The 17,513-nt window shown below is 40.0% G+C and overlaps 1 protein-coding gene across 2 annotated transcripts; it reads right to left on the reverse strand.

Annotated features, from left to right (window-relative positions):
- Positions 1-5,489: 5,489 nt before the first annotated feature.
- On the reverse strand, positions 5,490-16,710 carry LOC129095606 (ectonucleoside triphosphate diphosphohydrolase 7-like). 2 transcript variants are annotated; one of them, XM_054604114.1, is made up of 14 exons: positions 16,553-16,710; positions 15,096-15,203; positions 14,796-14,978; positions 13,810-14,015; positions 12,603-12,753; positions 11,805-11,908; positions 11,606-11,665; positions 10,494-10,639; positions 9,782-9,948; positions 9,136-9,337; positions 8,933-9,052; positions 8,742-8,827; positions 6,952-7,113; positions 5,490-6,220 (listed from the first exon to the last, which is right to left on the reverse strand). In XM_054604114.1, exons 2-14 carry the CDS (start codon positions 15,101-15,103, stop codon positions 6,004-6,006), a joined length of 1,812 nt encoding a protein of 603 aa, XP_054460089.1. In that variant the 5' UTR covers positions 15,104-15,203; positions 16,553-16,710; the 3' UTR covers positions 5,490-6,003. The 2 variants fall into 2 exon arrangements, with proteins under 2 accessions (XP_054460089.1, XP_054460088.1); XM_054604113.1 differs by having other exon boundaries at positions 10,494-10,642.
- Between the last annotated feature and the right edge of the window lie 803 nt (positions 16,711-17,513).

Here is a 17,513-nt window from a genome sequence, read left to right on the forward strand (position 1 = left end):
CTTGTTTGTGTTCTTGAAACATCAGCCAGAGATCTGAAAACAAAAAGGCTGAACTGTGACGATGAAACACGAGAGGCATCTGAGACAAAACAATTGTGGCTTTAACCAAAAAACCCAGTCGGTCGTTTCTGTGGACAAAAAATAACTCTGGTTAGAAACGAGACGAGACTTTGTTTTTTCTTCCCTGCGGAGAGAAGGACGACTGAATATCTGACATGCCCGCTGGTTTCTTTAAAACAAGTTGAATGATGGGAAGACAAAAAGAGCAAACATTCCACAAACGCCATGTCATATAATGTACAGCAACCCTTTAGACTTCTCTTCTTCCCTTTCCCCCCCGTCTGTCTCTCCGTAACCCAGTAACCGCGATACTACAGTTAATACTTCGGACCTGTTAACACATTTAACACATCGTTATGTACAACTCCTTCGTCAGTAAGTTACCTTTAAGAAAATAGTCAAAAAAAAAAAAAAAAATACAAGAAGTGCCGTACAAATAGAAGCCTAATATTTTTTGTTTTGTGTGAGTGTACTGTACACCTGTATAATGTATATTTTAATATTTATATGCAGCTGTTGTATTAAAAGTATATTTTTAAAATAAAAACGAGTCTGTGTTGCTTTGAATGCGTCACTTTAGAAAAACTTGCTGCAGCATCTTCTCTGACAAATTATTGTAATGAAAGTTCTTTATAAGCTTTTTCTCTCACACTTTTTCCAGGTGTGATCAATACATGTTGCATGAATGCCTCACAGCGCCCCCAGCAGGCCACTCAGAGTCACTGCAGCAGTTATGAAAGTAGCTTCTTTCTTCTTTTTTCTTCTTTTTTTTTTTTAACCTAATATTCTCCTGAAGGAAAAGAAAGCTTTTATAAGCTTCTACTGGCAATGATGAGAGTTTTACAGCCTGCCAACGACTCATACCAGTTCTGTGGAGACACAAGCCAACTGCCGATCAGTCTCCTCCTCCAGCTTCCCGGGGCTCTTTAACCCTCTGCTGTCTCACAGAGGAGCAACTGGTATTCTTACCAATGCAGTATTAAAAAAAACACCATGATTTCCTACTGAACCGGATCACTTTTTTTTCAGTATTCAAAGCCAGAAAGCTTTTCTAAACCCACAATCCCACAAGAGGGTCAAAGGTCAATGCCATGAGGAAGTAGAATGTCCCAATTGGATGCATACTTCATGCTACAGTGTGTACTTTGTGAGGGAAGCTGCAGTATGTACTTAAAGTAAAAAGCATGTCCATGCGGCGGACTGTAGCTCCCATTCATTCTGCTACATTCATGTCTTCATTTGTTGTTGTTTTCGTGTTTATCACTAATGGCATTATGCTAGAATACATTCATCTACATCTGAAAAGGAAGCTTTGGGAATTTGGGGAAGCTAGGCTAACCCAGCCAGGACCTGATGCTACTCCACTACCCAGCATGCCCCTGGCTGTCAGATGTCGGTGACTGTTGAGACCTGGATCCATCGTTCATCCAGCATCAAGCTGACAGCAGACAGACTGTGTTTACATCACGATGCTCGTGGGCTCACACGCACTCAAAGTTGATGGAAAATGTTTCTTTTTTTTTCTCATGATTAACTTTTTAATGTTGATATTTTCTGCCCAGAGAATTGTTTTTGTTGCTGCTGTTTACATTCCTTATCATGTAAATACAAATAATGCACGACAGGAATGTGCTTCTGTTTTTGTTTTTGTTTAGTACGTCATGTGTCTGTTGTGTTACAGATGAGCTACAGCTGAATTTGCAAAATGACAATAAATGATCCTTGAATAATAGTTGGAATGAGGCCAAACGGTGGAATTATGACTTTTGTGTCCATCACGTGTGGCCAAAAAACACTGTTTCCCATCGACTTATACTGGGAAAGTAAACTCATGTTTACTGAGGTAATAAACTTCCGCATTGGTTTCTCTGCACGGCTGATGCAGCCTCGGCCTCGGCTTCTCTCTCTCTCTCTGCTGCACATCTTTGGTCGTATACTCAGGCTTTAATAGATTCGGCTGAATATCCAGAGGCTTGAAATCAAAGCTGAAATATTCTCTAGATCTTCCTTACATCAAACTGCATCACTGTCACTTCAAAAGACGTCAACTGGATGCAGGAGAAAGAGGATTTTGTATCTGCAAACCAAGTTTTTTTCTAATGTATGGCCTCAATCGACTACGTTCACCATCAACACTGACTAGACGTCCGTGTAAAAGGTAGCAAATCTTCCCTTTAATGGTATCAAACTTTTTATTTGCTCAAGTTTTGAGATTTCAGTCTCTGGCATCATGTCAGTGATGATAGAGGATTTTTTCTTTTTCCTTTTTTTAATAAAAGGCAGAGATACGATCAAAAGCTCCAGAGAAGTCGCTTCAATTTAAGGAAATATATCATAGAAAATGTAATATAGCCAAAGTTTCAAACCAGTTGGTTGTTGTACAATACCGATATTGGCAAAAACCGTTCTATTTAAAAATGCAATATTGATAAAATGTTAATAATACACTTAATAATTTATCAGGTAAATTATCCAGCGTCTCTTAAATCATTATTTATATTGTAATGCTTACAGACTCCCGTCACCAACAGACAAACGCACAATAAACAAAGTTAAAGATCATTTTGACTGATAACATTATTCTTTTTTCTTCCAAATTTTCAGAAAAATGCGTGAATAATGTCGTTGAGTAATCTTTTTGGCCACGATAATCGTGTAGTAAAAATCTGATATCAGGCAGTCCTAGTTGGAGGCGCTTCAAGCTACAGAACACACAACAGTCAAGACTTTTTTTTATTACAAAAGGATCCTTTATTGGATTGGAATAGTTTCTATTCACATTGATGTTAAAAAAGGTACCTTAATCAAAAAAAAAAAAAAAAAAGAAAAAGAAAGTCCCCTTCAGTGGATTTACTGTTAATCATTGCACAATGCCCAGCTGTGGAAGGACACACTGAACCACTGGTCCCGAGTCAGGAGTCTAAACATCAGAAGAGCAGCAGAACAAATCCTGGAAACCAACACCAGGATGAACCAGAGAGAGAAACAGTCTCCTTACAGTGTAAAGGTTTGTGTGTGTGTGTGTGTGTGTGTGTGTGTGTGTGAGGGGGAAACAGAAGTATAAAAACACAGAAACCATGATGTAAACTCCTGTTTCTGGTGCAGGATTCACAATGGAAAGAGGTTTTTTTTTTTTTGAAGTACAGACGAGGAGACGGAGGTTCACAAACACAGTTTGACGAGAAGAATAGAAAAAGGAAGTGTGTAGAGAACATATTCAGCACTAACAACAGCGTCATCGTCGTTTACTTTGAGAAATCACGACCCCCCGCCCCAAACACCTCTTACTGAAATCAGAAAAAAAAATAAAAATCAGTTACAAATCAGAAAAACTGTGGGATCAAACAAATGATTTACCTTCACAGGAAGGAAGTTTCACCAGCTGAATCTCAGACACATATTTGCATCGTCATGGTTTTGCTGTAATGTCAGCACGTAACAAAAAAGACACACAAAGAAAAACAAACTGGCTTCATTTACAGCATTGAAATGTAAAAACTGAACACAACGGACCCTCTTTTTTTGGCTATTTTTCCTCAAAATGTCTCTAAAAGTCGTTCATTTTTAAAACCATTAAAGATGTTTCTACATCCATGATAACTGAACACAACGGAGCCTCTTCTTTTGGCTTTTTCCCCCTCAAAAATGGCTTTAAAGTTGTAATTTATTGAACCATATAAGACCACATATTCAGATCTACTTCTTTGCTTCGCCCAAGCCTCCATTCTGACCGGTCTCCTTCTCTCTTCGTGGAGTTATTGCATTCAGATCAGACCACATCTGGTAGAATCCGGCCTGCGGGGCGTTTCATCTGCTCTCAGACCTCTACGCTTTATTTTCAGCTCAAAAAATGCCTCTGGGCTTTTTTTCTTCTTCTTCTTCCTCTGATAAACATCTGAGCTGGAACGGAGGTCTTGGCAGGACAACAGTGGACGTCCAAGGATCAAAAGAACGACCTGAGACCCTCAAGAGTCTGAAGATGACATCATCGGTCTTTAGGGATTTGCTTTCGAGGAATTCATCCCGATAGATGAAACATGATCTTTGATTGGCAGAGGAGTAATGCTGCACTCTTGATGATAATCACGTCACACGGAAGCTTAATGCTAATTCACTTCTGGGAATGTGAATCTGGAATATAATGTTCAGGAAATTATACAAACTTTGGAAACTAACTAGACTCAAAAAAGAAAGTTGTTAAATGGAAGAAAACAAAGAAAGAACCTGAAGATATATTACAGTGGTCATGTGAGGATGAGCTGGACGTTGTTGTGCTCAGCTGTACCTGAAGATAAACTATAATATTAACATTAAATTAACAAACATCAGCATGCTAATTTGCTTTTGAGTTCTCTCACAGCTAAGCAACAATGCAAAAATGTCAGTTTACGTTATCTGCAGGTAAATGTTTAGCATTTTACAAGCTAAGCTTAACTATACATCACATTAAATGAAACCACATTAGCATGCTAATATGCTAAAAGTCTAACAACGCAGAATGTCAGCTAACATAAAATCTGATGAATGACGTCTCATTACAGCCGAAGTTCTCAGTTTAGTTTATACCAATTAAACCAAAATGGAGTCAAATATATTAGTGTTCGGTCTATTTTTAACCCTTTAAATGACCGACTCTGCATTCATACACGTCTTGTATTCAATGATGTAAACTCTTTCCATCTCTTTCATCCATACCATGAGACATAAACATCCTAAAGTACAGCTGAGGTCAACTAGGCGTGATAAGTTTTGGACTTAAGCGTCACTTAAATCTTTTTCTGGTGGAGATGAATGTCGGTGCTGAAGTGACTGAACGTCGGGCCGGTTGAGATCTGGTTTCAGGGCAGAGAGGACGACTGTTGAGGTGACCTTTCTCCTACATGAATATTTTATATATAGAAACACATTGAATCCTATGAGAACCACTTGTGGGGGAGCTGCATTTCTTTCTTATGTGCCTTCAGACAGATGGCATGGACGCTGAAAGGACTTCAAAGACTTTCTACAAATCCATATTCTTTTGATATATCACTTCTTAAGCATCCGACCTTCTCACCCAGCAGTTGAGACATTTATCAACCCGCTGAATCCAGATGAACTGATATTTAGTTGTAGCTAACTGATGATAGTTGTTTTGTTTATTTCCCCTTCTTCCTCCTCTCTTGCCGCCCTTTTTAAGATGTACCGTATTTTTGTTAATGTGTGTGTATACACATATATATATATATATATATATATATATATATATATACACACACATACGTTTTTATACATATAAATATATATACACAAATACATACATATATATGTATATATATATATATATACATATATACATATATACATATACACATATATACATATACACACATACACACACACACACACACACACACACACACACACACACACACACACACACACACACACATCTATATACATTTTGCTGGTCCTCTTTCATTCCCTTCAGTCTAAAACCTGAATGTTTTCCTCAGTTTTCTTTTGTCCTCTTTGTTTTCGTCCCTGTCTTACTTGGCATCATTTATCGGCTCGTATATGTGTTCATGTACTTGAGCTTCTTTTTGTTTCTCACTCTTCTTCAACATAATAAAAAAAAAAATCAAACATAATAAATCTGATGATAGTTGTTGAATCCCGTTTTGTGCCGAGTTGATTCCTCTCTTTCCACAGAAGGAGGTGAACACAGAGAACGTCTCTCCGGTCTGAGATGGGATCTGAGTGTAAAGCTGCCAGATCAAAGAAGGTACGCAGGAGTTTGGTTTCTTGGCTCATTAAACCTCTCTGTACTCTGTACTGTTGTTCCATTTATCCTCATGGTGAGTGTTTGATGTGTCCTCCGTACTCACAGTCTTTAGTTTCAGCGACCCTCCAGTTCATCGACATGGACTCTCCCGTCCTCTCCTCCTCCTCCTCGTCTCTCTCTCAGGGGAGGAGGGCCTCTCCCTCTTCCACCCAGAGGAGGTTGAGGGCGTCGGCCTGCCGCTGCTCCCGCTGGTGGATCCTCCTCAGGCGCAGGATGTAGAGCAGGATGGCCAGCACCACCACCAGGATGCAGAGCGAGAACAGGTGGTGGTTGTAGACGAAGGAGGAGCGCAGCCAGCTGGGGTGGTTCTGACGGAGCGTTTCCTGCTGAAGGTCCCTGAAGACGACACCAACAGAGACGGGTTTCATAAAAAAAATGAGGAACGCAGCAGTAGTGACGGCTTTCTGTCCGAAATCATCAACGCAAAATGTGTGTATTTTCTATAAACAGCAAAAAGTCAACTTACACCTATAATTTAATTAGAGATATTTAAGGTGGAAGCTTCTTTGTTTACCCTCTTCTGGAAAATCCTCTTCTTTATTGACACCATTCTAACCAAAAGTGATATTTTATCAATTTAAAAACTTCCTACTAGTATTTTTTTTTAAATGTGGAATCAAACCTTTTCAAAATGAGACATCAAAATGTGTATATTAATGTGAAAAGGATTAGTTTTGGGACTATTTCAAGTAAACAACCATCTTTCCATTGCCTGAATATCAAATATATATATATATTTTTGGCTTTAGAGGTTTAATTTCTGTCTTAAAATATATATAAATGTCTTCTACTTTAGAGAAATGGGGGTCAGCATGATAGTAGAATAATTTAATAATATAAAACAATGTGTTTCCTGGAGGTTAAAAGGTGACTCGGTACAGAGACGGTGGAGTGATGACGTCTTTTTTCACCTCAAACTGATGCATATAAGAGTAAGATTTCTTTTTTCAGAGGTGCCGTCCGGGTCTGGATGCGTCTATGTGTGTGTGTGTGTGTGTGTGTGTGTGTGTGTGTGTGTGTGTGTGTGTGTGTGTGTGTGTGTGTGTGTGTGTAAATGACGGCGTTACCTGAGAGGCAGGAATCTGGTTTTGAACAGGATGGCTCCCAGAGTCCACTGGACCTCTTTGTCGTAAACCAGCTGGGCCGTCTTCAGGTTCTGGTAGTCGGCCGGGAAACGGAAGCCGGAGTGAAGAACCTCGTACATCCAGGCCGACTTGAAGCACTGATACCTGAGAGAGAGAGAGAGAGAGACAGAGAGAGACAGAGAGAGAGAGAGAGACAGAGAGAGAGACAGAGAGAGACAGACAGAGAGAGACAGAGAGAGAGACAGAGAGAGACAGAGAGAGACAGAGAGAGAGAGACAGAGAGACAGAGACAGAGAGAGACAGAGACAGAGACAGAGAGACAGAGAGAGACAGAGACAGAGAGAGACAGAGAGAGAGAGACAGAGACAGAGAGAGACAGAGAGAGAGAGAGAGACAGAGAGAGACAGAGAGAGAGAGAGAGAGAGAGAGAGAGAGAAATGTTGTACATAAAAGTTGCTGTTTGTGTGTGTTTGGGGTTTAATATTTTACATTATAAACCTGCAAACGTGTAAAAAAAATTAACTAGATGATATTTTTTTTGCAGTAGGTGTTAAAGGTGACCTGGAAAGTTAAAATCATTGATGCAGGTTGATTAAGTTCTGCATACGGTGCAAAATATTTGAGCTTTTTGTGAAATCATTCACATATCTGTTGCTCACTGGTAGAACAGTTGGCCTCGACTATTTCCAAGTGTTGATTGTTCAAAAGGCAAAGCTCACTGATGAGCCTGGTTTTTATTCAGAAAGAGATTACAGATTCATTTTAAAAATTCTGGAATAATTAGTTTTTTTAGACACTTTAAATTAAACTGAATTTCTGTTTTGAGTTTATTTTTCACATCTACTGAAGGTTTGAATAACTCCTCAATGACGTACATCTATATTGACAGTTTTTTTTGCTGACATGTGGCACAAGTATCCCACTATAATGGAAGGAATCTCCGTCTCTCTGTCCGTCATTCCAGTTCCTCGACAACCGTTCACCCGACAGACTTCACACCATGTGGGTGTTTTGACGAGGAAGTTGTTTGGATGAGCAGTTTGCGAGCGTTAACACTGGAGGCCAAGCATTTAAAGAAGCTTTCTTTCTCAAGTCTAAACTTCTGCTGCTGCTTCTTTCGTTTCCTGATGGTGGCAGGTGAACAACAGCACCACCATGTGGAGAATCTGCACCCTGCTGACTGTGAATAAGGACTAGATGACACCCTTTACACCTAAAAACAAATCTGAATCCTGCTGTTACCATTAAAATAAATTAAATATTGTGAATAAATGTGTATTTAAACTGTGAATAGCACTGACATAATATGACAAACAACACTTTTAACAGAAATACTGTTGTTAAATAATAAGCCTCCATCTAACTGTTTGTCACTTATCGTCCATCTTGCTGCATTTCTTTCTATCTACGTTTCCTTCCTGCCATTTTCTCACACGTTTGATGTGGAAGTGTCTGAGGTTGTGCCGCCGCGAACTAGGCTCTGATGTCACATGGGTTTCTACAGTCATGTGACGCGGGCCAGCTGAACGTGTCAGGGCTGTTTTGGCACAAATATACAAAAACGTTTGAAAGCGATGCAGCCTGCCGACGTTTGTATTTACGTCATTTATTGTTTAGATTTTCTTAAAGGAATCCATACCAAATGAGTAACTTGTGAGTATCGATCTGCCCACCGCTAAAACAATGAAAGATGTGCTTTTTTTCACACATTATTCTGTGGCTGAAGTCAGAGAAGATGAAGATGAAGACGTCTGGAGAAGAGATGAACCTACTTGAGTCTGCTGATGTCGGCCTGCTGAGAGAAGAGCTTGTTGTCCAGACGCTGTTTCAGAATCGACCACTTGGTGAGGCAGTAGTCCTGCAGAGAAAACAAAAACAAACACAATTTAAAACCATCTATTGAAAAAAAAAAACAACTGTTAAATTTAAATTCACAGCAAAGTTACTTGTGAAAAATAAATACCTTAGCAGCTCTGGAGTACTTGTGACTGTCGTACTGTCCTCCCAGCCTCAGAACGTCCTCCGTGCAGTAAAAGAACTCTGAGAAACCGTAGAACTCACTGTTGCTGAAGTTGATTGGAGCCTGAAGAATAAAAACATGGTCGTTAAAAGCTATTTTTCTGCATTGAGAAGAACCAAATGCAGCTCTACCAGGTCCAGTCGTACCTGGTAGACGCCCCCCGGAGACATGGTGCCGTTGTGGAGGCCCAGGAAGGGTCTCACGGCCTCTCGACACCGACTCCAGTCTCCCAGCCCCCTCAGGTACACCGTGTGGTTGTCCCTAGTGATAGAGTCCGACAGGCTGATGGGCAGACAGGGGTCCAGGTGCGGTTTGTCCTCACTCAGGCCCGCCTGCGTGGTGAGAAACCTGAACAGAACAGGAACACGAGATGCTCAGCGTTCACAGTCAATCGGTGGCACCGTTTTTCCCATAATCATCCAAATAGATTTGAATAGAATTGACCCTCTGTTAAGCCCCTCCCCCCTTTTGTTACTGTTGCTAGGCCTGTCAAGCGTTTGCACATTTAATTACCACATTCATTTGGAGATATTTGTATAATTACCATCAACAACAGACTGGAACTATATATTTTTTATTTGTATGTGCCATCTGGTTGGATTTAACAAAAAATGTGCATTTTGTTTTATGACACAGAGCAGAAAGAGGGCGCTGTTTTCACAAAGTAAACACAGCTGAAGGTTTCAGTAATAACAGCTGTTAGGAGCAGTAAATTGCTGACGGAGGAAAAATCCAAACATTCGTACATGTTTCATTAAAGTCAGACCGGGGTTGTGAGGAATGTAGTCTGACCTGTTCTTTGAGAGTGTGTTGTTGAGCAGCTGGTCGTCGTATCTCTGTCGGGCCATGTTTCCCCCAAAGCCGAGGAAGGTGGTGACGTAGACTCTGTAGACGTGTTGTGTGTGCTCCACGTCGCAGCCCAGGTTAAACTCAGCCAGGACACTCTTCCCTGCCTCCTCCTGAAAAAAAAAAACACATTACAGAGACATAAACTCTCGACAGAAACTATGATTTTAACTGCCAATAAACGAGCTGGAACAATTAGTCCATTAATGGTCATTTGGTTGATCATTTTGGTCATTTTTTAAGCAAGAGTGACAAATATTTGATTGGTTACAAACACTAAAATGTGAGAATTTTCTGCTCGTTTTGGACCTACATTACTGTAAACTGAGTATTTTGTTGTTTTAGATGGTTTGTCACACACATTTCTTTTTATATAGATTGTTTTTCTGGCCTTTTATGCTTGTGTCTTTTGAAAGCAACAGTAGAGAGAGACAGGAAATGTGAGGAAAAAAGAGAGTAGAGGAATTATTCACACCTGGATTCGCTGCTCAGGGTATTTGCGCCCTAAATGGGATGGGTGTTTGTGATTGATAACTTACTTATTAATAACTAATCATTTGGTTTCATAGACCAAATAATCTAGAAGATCTACCTAGAATGAAATCAAGCGTTGGCTGCAGCCCTCCTCAGTAACAGACGTCTCTCTGCCCTTCCTTACCTCTTGAGGTGAAGTGAAGGTGATGGCGCTCGGCACCTCATAGGCAATCTGCAGCGAAGCTCCGCCCATATCCATGATGCCCACTGTGCGCCGCCTGCTGATTGGGTGCTGGTTCTGAGAGCCTGTTGTCACCTCAACTGTCGCGTCTTCTGAGGAACAAGAAGATATTACAGCGTGATTAAGTATTAATAAGTGTCAGCTTCAGATATGTTTTGTTGAAGGGAAAGGTCCAACATTTTAGAAGTGTGGTTGTATGAGGTTCTTCTACATAGTCAGTGCTTTACTACAGTAGAGGGAGTTTGTAGAAACAGACAGGAGAACCAGCACAGGAGCAAAGTCAAGTACTGCTGTGGACGTATTTATGACACCTATAATAATCAATATCAGTTTAATTGAACGCTATATTTAGAATATTTTCACCTCTTTTCCTTGCTGTCAGACAGATGAATCCATTATCTAAGCTCTCTTCAAAGTCACAAGACTCCATTGACAAAAACAGTAATTTTACCTCACAGAACATGGGAGTTGCTGCACGTGGAAAAAGTTTGCCCTTTAGGGACTTTCTGCCAAAAAGCATATATTTAAACCCAATCCATAATCTTTTCCTAAACCTAATCAAGTATGTTTTCTACCTAAACCTAAGGAGATTTCAGGCAGAAAACTTCTCCCATGTGCGTCTACCGCTGCCTCCATCGTTTAGTTTGTTAGTGTTATTGTGCAACTTTGGTGAATCCAAACTAACCCCTTTAAAACACCAAAGTCACACAAAAACACAAACAAACCAACCGATCGAGGAAGCAGAAGACCAGCAGCTCCCTTGTTCTCCGAGGTAAAATTACTGTTTTTTTCAATAGATTCCGGTGGCTTTGAAGAAGTCGCACTCTAATAGCAAAGGAAATGGATGAAAATATTCTACATACAGCGTAAACTTGTACTGATATTGATTTATTTAGGTGTCTAAAATACGTCCACAGCAGTACATTACTTTACTCCCGTGCTGGTACTTGTGTCTGTTTCTACAAACTCCATCTACTGTAGTAAAACACTGACTATGGAGAAGTATCTCATACAACCACACTTCAAAACATCCAATACTACACCTTCACACTCACCTTCATCGGCGTGATCAAAGCGGCCCAACACAAAGTTAATGCCAATCCATGCATACACTCCTTCAGGGTTGAGAGGCAACAGGAAACAAAAAAAACAGATAGGAAGCAGTTAGAAAAAGTCTTAAGGATCATTCCTGCCAAAGATAATATATATATATAGAACTCAAACCAGCACCAGCAGCTAATAGCATCATCTCACCTTCTTGTTTCCCAGAGATGACCTCAGCATGTGAGCTGGAAAACAAGAAGTCAAACTCCAGGGGAACATCAGTGACCAGGTCCTCCAATATGTCCACCTGCTGGCTACATACAGAGAAACAAGAAATATAACAGAGAGATGGGCAAACATAACACAAAGTTACACAGTCAAGTGTAACACAACAGCTTTACAATTCAAACACATTATTCTATCTTTATTGAGACCAAGACTAAAAAATAAAGTTTGTGATGTTTGATTGAAGTGTTTCTGCAGCTTTTTAATTCACAAAATAACAAGAAAATGTCACTTCTTCTCTGCAATGAACTGGGATCCAAACTCAATTACTAGCTTCTTTAAAAGTTACCACAAGTAACTTCCATTTTGTGTTGATGTTGGATGAAAGTGGTGATGTTTCTGAGCACCAGACTCCCTTTAGAAAACCTCTCATTTTACTGCAGCAGGCCCAACAGAAGGCCCAAAATACGGCCTGTTTCATAAGCAGTTTAAAGTTTTTAACTGGTTAATGAAGGTTATTTAATGTGTTTGTTTGTTTTAGAGAGATGTTGCGTTCGCGGTGCTGTAGAATAGTATTGCATTTTACTGAAAGGTGTTTGATTTATTGAAATCAAAGAGGGCAGGTAAAGAAATGGAAACACCTCTCTGTATAATATAATACAGTTCAACTGAACATTATAACCTTCATGAAGGTAGGATTTACAGCAGGACTGTCGTATTAAGACTGCGTTTATATCTGCTAGGTTAAACTAAACTGGCATCTGAGTGTTCTGTTGGGTCTACCTCTCCGGCAGCAGCCTCATGCCGGCGGTGCAGAGGATGTAGAGCGGCGTCTCTTTGTGTTTGTTCCTCGGGACGTGAGCGGCAGCGAAGCTCAGGAGAGGATGGAGGTAGTCGCTGGCCTGAGTCGGCGTGTTCGCCAGGGTGGAGATACCTGAGGAGAGCCACGAGGAGCACGCACGTTTTCAGCAAACAAAAACAGAATGCACTTTATTTTATGTAGAAACGTCGTAGTTAATATTGGAAAAATACCATCACCAAGGCCAATTTATCGGCCGGTGGCAATAAAACAGGCAATGCATAGATGAATAATCAGAAAAACTCATTTAGATTCTTGAATTCTTAAAACCAATGATCGTGATTTCGATAAACTGACTGTTTAGAACTGTGCAGGCCTCTCTGCCGGTCCTGAAAACACTGCGAGAGAACAGAGAGATTGGTTCGTTCTGTCTCAGGGTTCAAAGTCCAACGTAGCCTCAATCTGTCTGCCGTGACCGAGATAAAGTCACACAGGGACTGAGCGTTCCTTTCTGCTAAAGTGACTCATTACTTAACAGAGTAATGTCATCAGCAAATACTAATCTTGACAATCACCTCCAGAGGAAACGAGTAAATCAACCATCAAATGCTTTAAATGTCTATTACTTCCCTTTTCCATTCACCATGAATGCTTTCTTTTCTATCTCTTTCACACACTCTGTCCTTCTTTTTTCTTCTGGCTGTGAGCCAAAAAGGGAGAGACAATGATAAGTAATGATCGCCATGCTGGCACCAACGTGTCCGACAACACTGTCTGCTTCTCAAAGGCACCGCTGTTCAAAGTCACACAATAAGAAAAAGGGACATTTTGCTCAAATCTATGTTGAACTTCTGTCTTTTTCGCCGCTAATTTTTGCTGCATTTGCACAGAACACATAATCATGCTTCAAGTCTGGTTTTTAAATCTATAAAAATACTTGAGCTGAAATATTTAAAGCGACTGAGAGATGTTGCTTTTGGCTTTGGCATTTTCGTTCCCAGAATGCACTGGAGAGAATGACTCCGCAGTGCATAAAAAGAACTACAGTTGTCCACGGAGGGATTTAGAAACATTGGTGGACGAAAAACACAGATTTAAGTCCTCAGAAAGCAACATTTACATCAAGGTGTTAAAGATCTATCACAAACACTCTTGATAGTTTCATAAAGAGTCTGAGCTCCGCCTCCTCACCGGGTTTGATCTTCTTGACGACGGGCTTGCGGTCGCGGTCCCTCATCTGTCTGATGTCCAGCAGCGTGTGGGGGTTCCCGTTGTGGGGGGGCCAGTAGTACACAAAGACCCGAGAGCCACTGCTGCCACAGTCCACCACGATGCCGTAGTTCAGAGCCGGGTCCAGGACGTTGGTGACCTCCATGGACTCCGCGATGGAGAGGTACCTGGAGGAGAAAGAACACAGGAACATGATGAAATGAAGATTTTGCTCCTTATATATTGTATTTTAAAGAAGAATGGGAGCGAATGGTTTTATTTTCATGTATGGAAACACAAAATATTCACTCCATATAACTCTCCTCCTTTTAGTGCAATTAAACTAAACATAGAAAGAACACACACCAAAGACAAACTAGAGTGCCTTTGACTCACACGAGTCATGTCCTTATCTCTATCTATTCCTGGTTTCTAATGGAAGCATCTGCAGTCGCTCCCACAAAGTGAGCCGGCTTCAAAAACAAATGACATAACTGTTCTCAGAAAAAGCTCGTTATCAGCTGGCTCGGGTTCCACGTTCACATGGAAGAGTTAAAACAACAACGTGGTCAAACTGCCTGAATAGGTCAAGGTTAATTAGTGTTATTGTTAAAGCAATCATTTTGTTGTGTGATTCCAGCACCTCCTCTTTGTCAGTTTTTTCCTATTGTGGCTCTCGTTGTTGATTGTAAAATGCACCAACTGTCACTGCTTGTTTCATTTAGTTCGTTTTTTCTTTTAGAAAAGTCTTTCAGAATCATGGAAATTAATAAAAATCTGTTTAATAGCTTTTTTCAAATATATCTGCATGTCTGCTATGCCAATATTAAACATTTTTCACATAAAATTTACGTCACACACTTAAAACTTTCCCCATGTGTGAGATTGTTCTTCTTTTCTGGACAGCTCCAGCACAACACGGCCTAAAGATTCACTTTGAAGCAGATCTCGCTCCGTCGTTCACTCACTTGTTGACTGGGGCCCCGGGCCGGCGAGGCCCCGCGCCCCACAGCTGCCTCTGGTAGGTTCCCAGGAGGAGGAGGGCGGAGGTGATGAAGAGCAGCAGGAGCAGCCTCTGCCTGGGGGCGCAGCCCAGAGACAGCAGGGACACGCTGCAGTACCAGGAGGCCGGCAGGCAGGAGAAAGTGATCCTGTGGAGGAGGAGCACAACGAAAAAAGAAAAGTTTACTCAAGGAAAATACAGTTAAAGTGGCACGAATCAGGGCGTCTAAAGAATGCTGTGGTTGAAGCTGCTATCGGTTCATTACCTCGCCATATGTGCCGGTGGGAGAAAGAATAAATCAAGATGTCACAGACGTCACCTCATCGTGCCTGAAGTCTGATTGGGAGGCGGTCCAGAGTTGTGGACTTTTCTTCTGTCAGAAGGGAAAAGAGGGAGAGAATACTGCTCAACAGTGCTTCCCCGACATAATGAATAAATGACCGACACTAAAAAAACATTGGCAGAATAATCAGTTACGAAAATAATCATAAGTTGCAGCCTTAATAACATTGTACAGCATTTATTTGGGTATGGCTCTGCTTTTAGTTATGTCCATTCACTGTTTAATCAAGTTATTGCTGATTATTTGTAGCTTTAAGAATTTGTTTTGTACAGTATGTGACTTTTCCTGCTGTAACGTTGCAATAATTACTAATAATTTACATAAACAAAAGACCACACTGCACTTTATAGTGTTCCTCTATTCTCCTTATTGTACAGATAAGATCTGCTTTTATTGATCCTATGTGTCAAAATGTGTTTGTTACAACAGCAGGACAGCAATACAGATAAATATAGAGAGTAAAAGTAGTAAATAATAAAAGGTATTTAAAAGTAAATTAAGAACAGCACACAAAAAAAGAGCATTGAGAGCCAAATTCACCGGGTAAAGTGACAGTTATGTGACGCAATTATCAATGTAACATATTATAACATAGGTATAGAATGGTAAATTATGATTATAACATGAGATATGAGATAAGATAAGATAAGATAAGATAATATAAGATAAGATAAGATGAGGTAATCCTTTATTAGTCCTGCAGTGGGGAAATGTACAGGAGTACAGCAGCAGAGATATAGTGCAAAACAAAGTACATAGTAAAAAAATAAAAATAAAGTATAAATAAATAAATAAAAATAAGTAAATAAGAAAAATAAAAATCCACAATAACTAAAAAAATATTATATATACAGACAGAATAATTATAATATTGCACAGTGTAAATAGATATAGATAAACTACTGCAATATATCAGAGTATATATACAAATATAATATAGTATGGGTTTATTTAATAAAAGGGTAGTATGTTATATAATATTTAATAGTATAGGATAATATATGACGTAATAAATACATATAGAGGCATGTGATGAATAAAGTGTTGTATATAACTGGCTTATATCCCAGTTATATACTGGTTACAGTGTGTCCATATGTTACTGGTTACAGTGTGTCTATATGTTACTGGTTACAGTGTGTCTATATGTTACTGGTTACAGTGTGTCTATATGTTACTGGTTACAGTGTGTCTATATGTTACTGGTTACAGTGTGTCCATATGTTACTGGTTACAGTGTGTCTATATGTTACTGGTTACAGTGTGTCTATATGTTACTGGTTACAGTGTGTCTATATGTTACTGGTTACAGTGTGTCTATATGTTACTGGTTACAGTGTGTCTATATGTTACTGGTTACAGTGTGTCCATAAACTCACCTATAAGTCAGAACAGCTGTTCTACAGAGACGATGGTCACGTGTTCTCCTCTCGCTGCGCTTCACGGAGGTTAATAGTAATAATAATAATAATAATTACAACAATAATAACAACAATAATAAGAAGAAGAAGAGGAAGAAGAAAAAGAAGAAAAAGAAGAAGAGGAAGTGATCGAATATCCAACTGACTTCCGGTCGGCCAGTGTGCGGCTACGTCGTCAAATACGTCACGGAACGCTCCGGCTGCGGTGATTGGACAGCGGAGCTCCTCAAGCCACGCCCACTTAAAGGTACAGACAACATATAGTCAGCTTAGTCTCTCTGTCTGTCTCTCTCTCTGTCTGTCTGTCTCTCTCTCTCTGTCTGTCTGTCTCTCTCTCTCTGTCTGTCTGTCTGTCTCTCTCTCTCTGTCTGTCTGTCTGTCTGTCTCTCTCTGTCTGTCTCTCTGTCTGTCTGTCTCTCTCAGCTTTTCCCGCCCCCACCCTTTTTGCCGCTCCCGTCTCCTAGCAACCAGCTGCGATTGTCGTTAAAATATTAAAATGGAGCCGCTGTAAAGTCAGCTGGTTAGTTAATAGTGTCCCGTAAATCAACCGAACATTTTAAAATAAATGTAATCTGATTAGGTCCTTTTTTTTTTTTTTTTAAATAATCAACTTCACCGGCACGCAATGCATCCTGGGATATGTAGGCCCGTGAAGGATCCAGTTCAATGAAAACACAGGAAGTCATTGAAATGTTGACTTCCTGTTGGTTACGTTTGTAGGCTGCCTGTAGTTTATAGTTCTCCCCTTTAAAGGTTTCTGGTGCTTCACATGGTTCATCTATGGACTGAAAACATGCTGACATCAAGTTGGAATTAGGCTTTCTTAATAAATATCTTTATTTACAGATACTAAATGAACAGCCTTACACATTATGATAATAATAATTATTGTTATTCTTATTATTATTGTTGTTATTAT

This window comes from Anoplopoma fimbria, chromosome 9, assembly GCF_027596085.1.
Source record: "Anoplopoma fimbria isolate UVic2021 breed Golden Eagle Sablefish chromosome 9, Afim_UVic_2022, whole genome shotgun sequence".
NCBI classification, from domain to species: Eukaryota; Metazoa; Chordata; class Actinopteri; order Perciformes; family Anoplopomatidae; genus Anoplopoma; species Anoplopoma fimbria.

Bases quoted from the DNA above. Each gene is read 5' to 3' on its own strand.
- LOC129095606 (XM_054604113.1), bottom strand. The intron at 11,909-12,602 runs GTAGACCCAACA...CTCTGTATGTAG, and splicing joins ATGAGGCTGCTGCCGGAGAG to CCAGCAGGTGGACATATTGG. The intron at 9,338-9,781 runs GTCAGACTACAT...TGTTCTGTTCAG, and splicing joins AACACACTCTCAAAGAACAG to GTTTCTCACCACGCAGGCGG.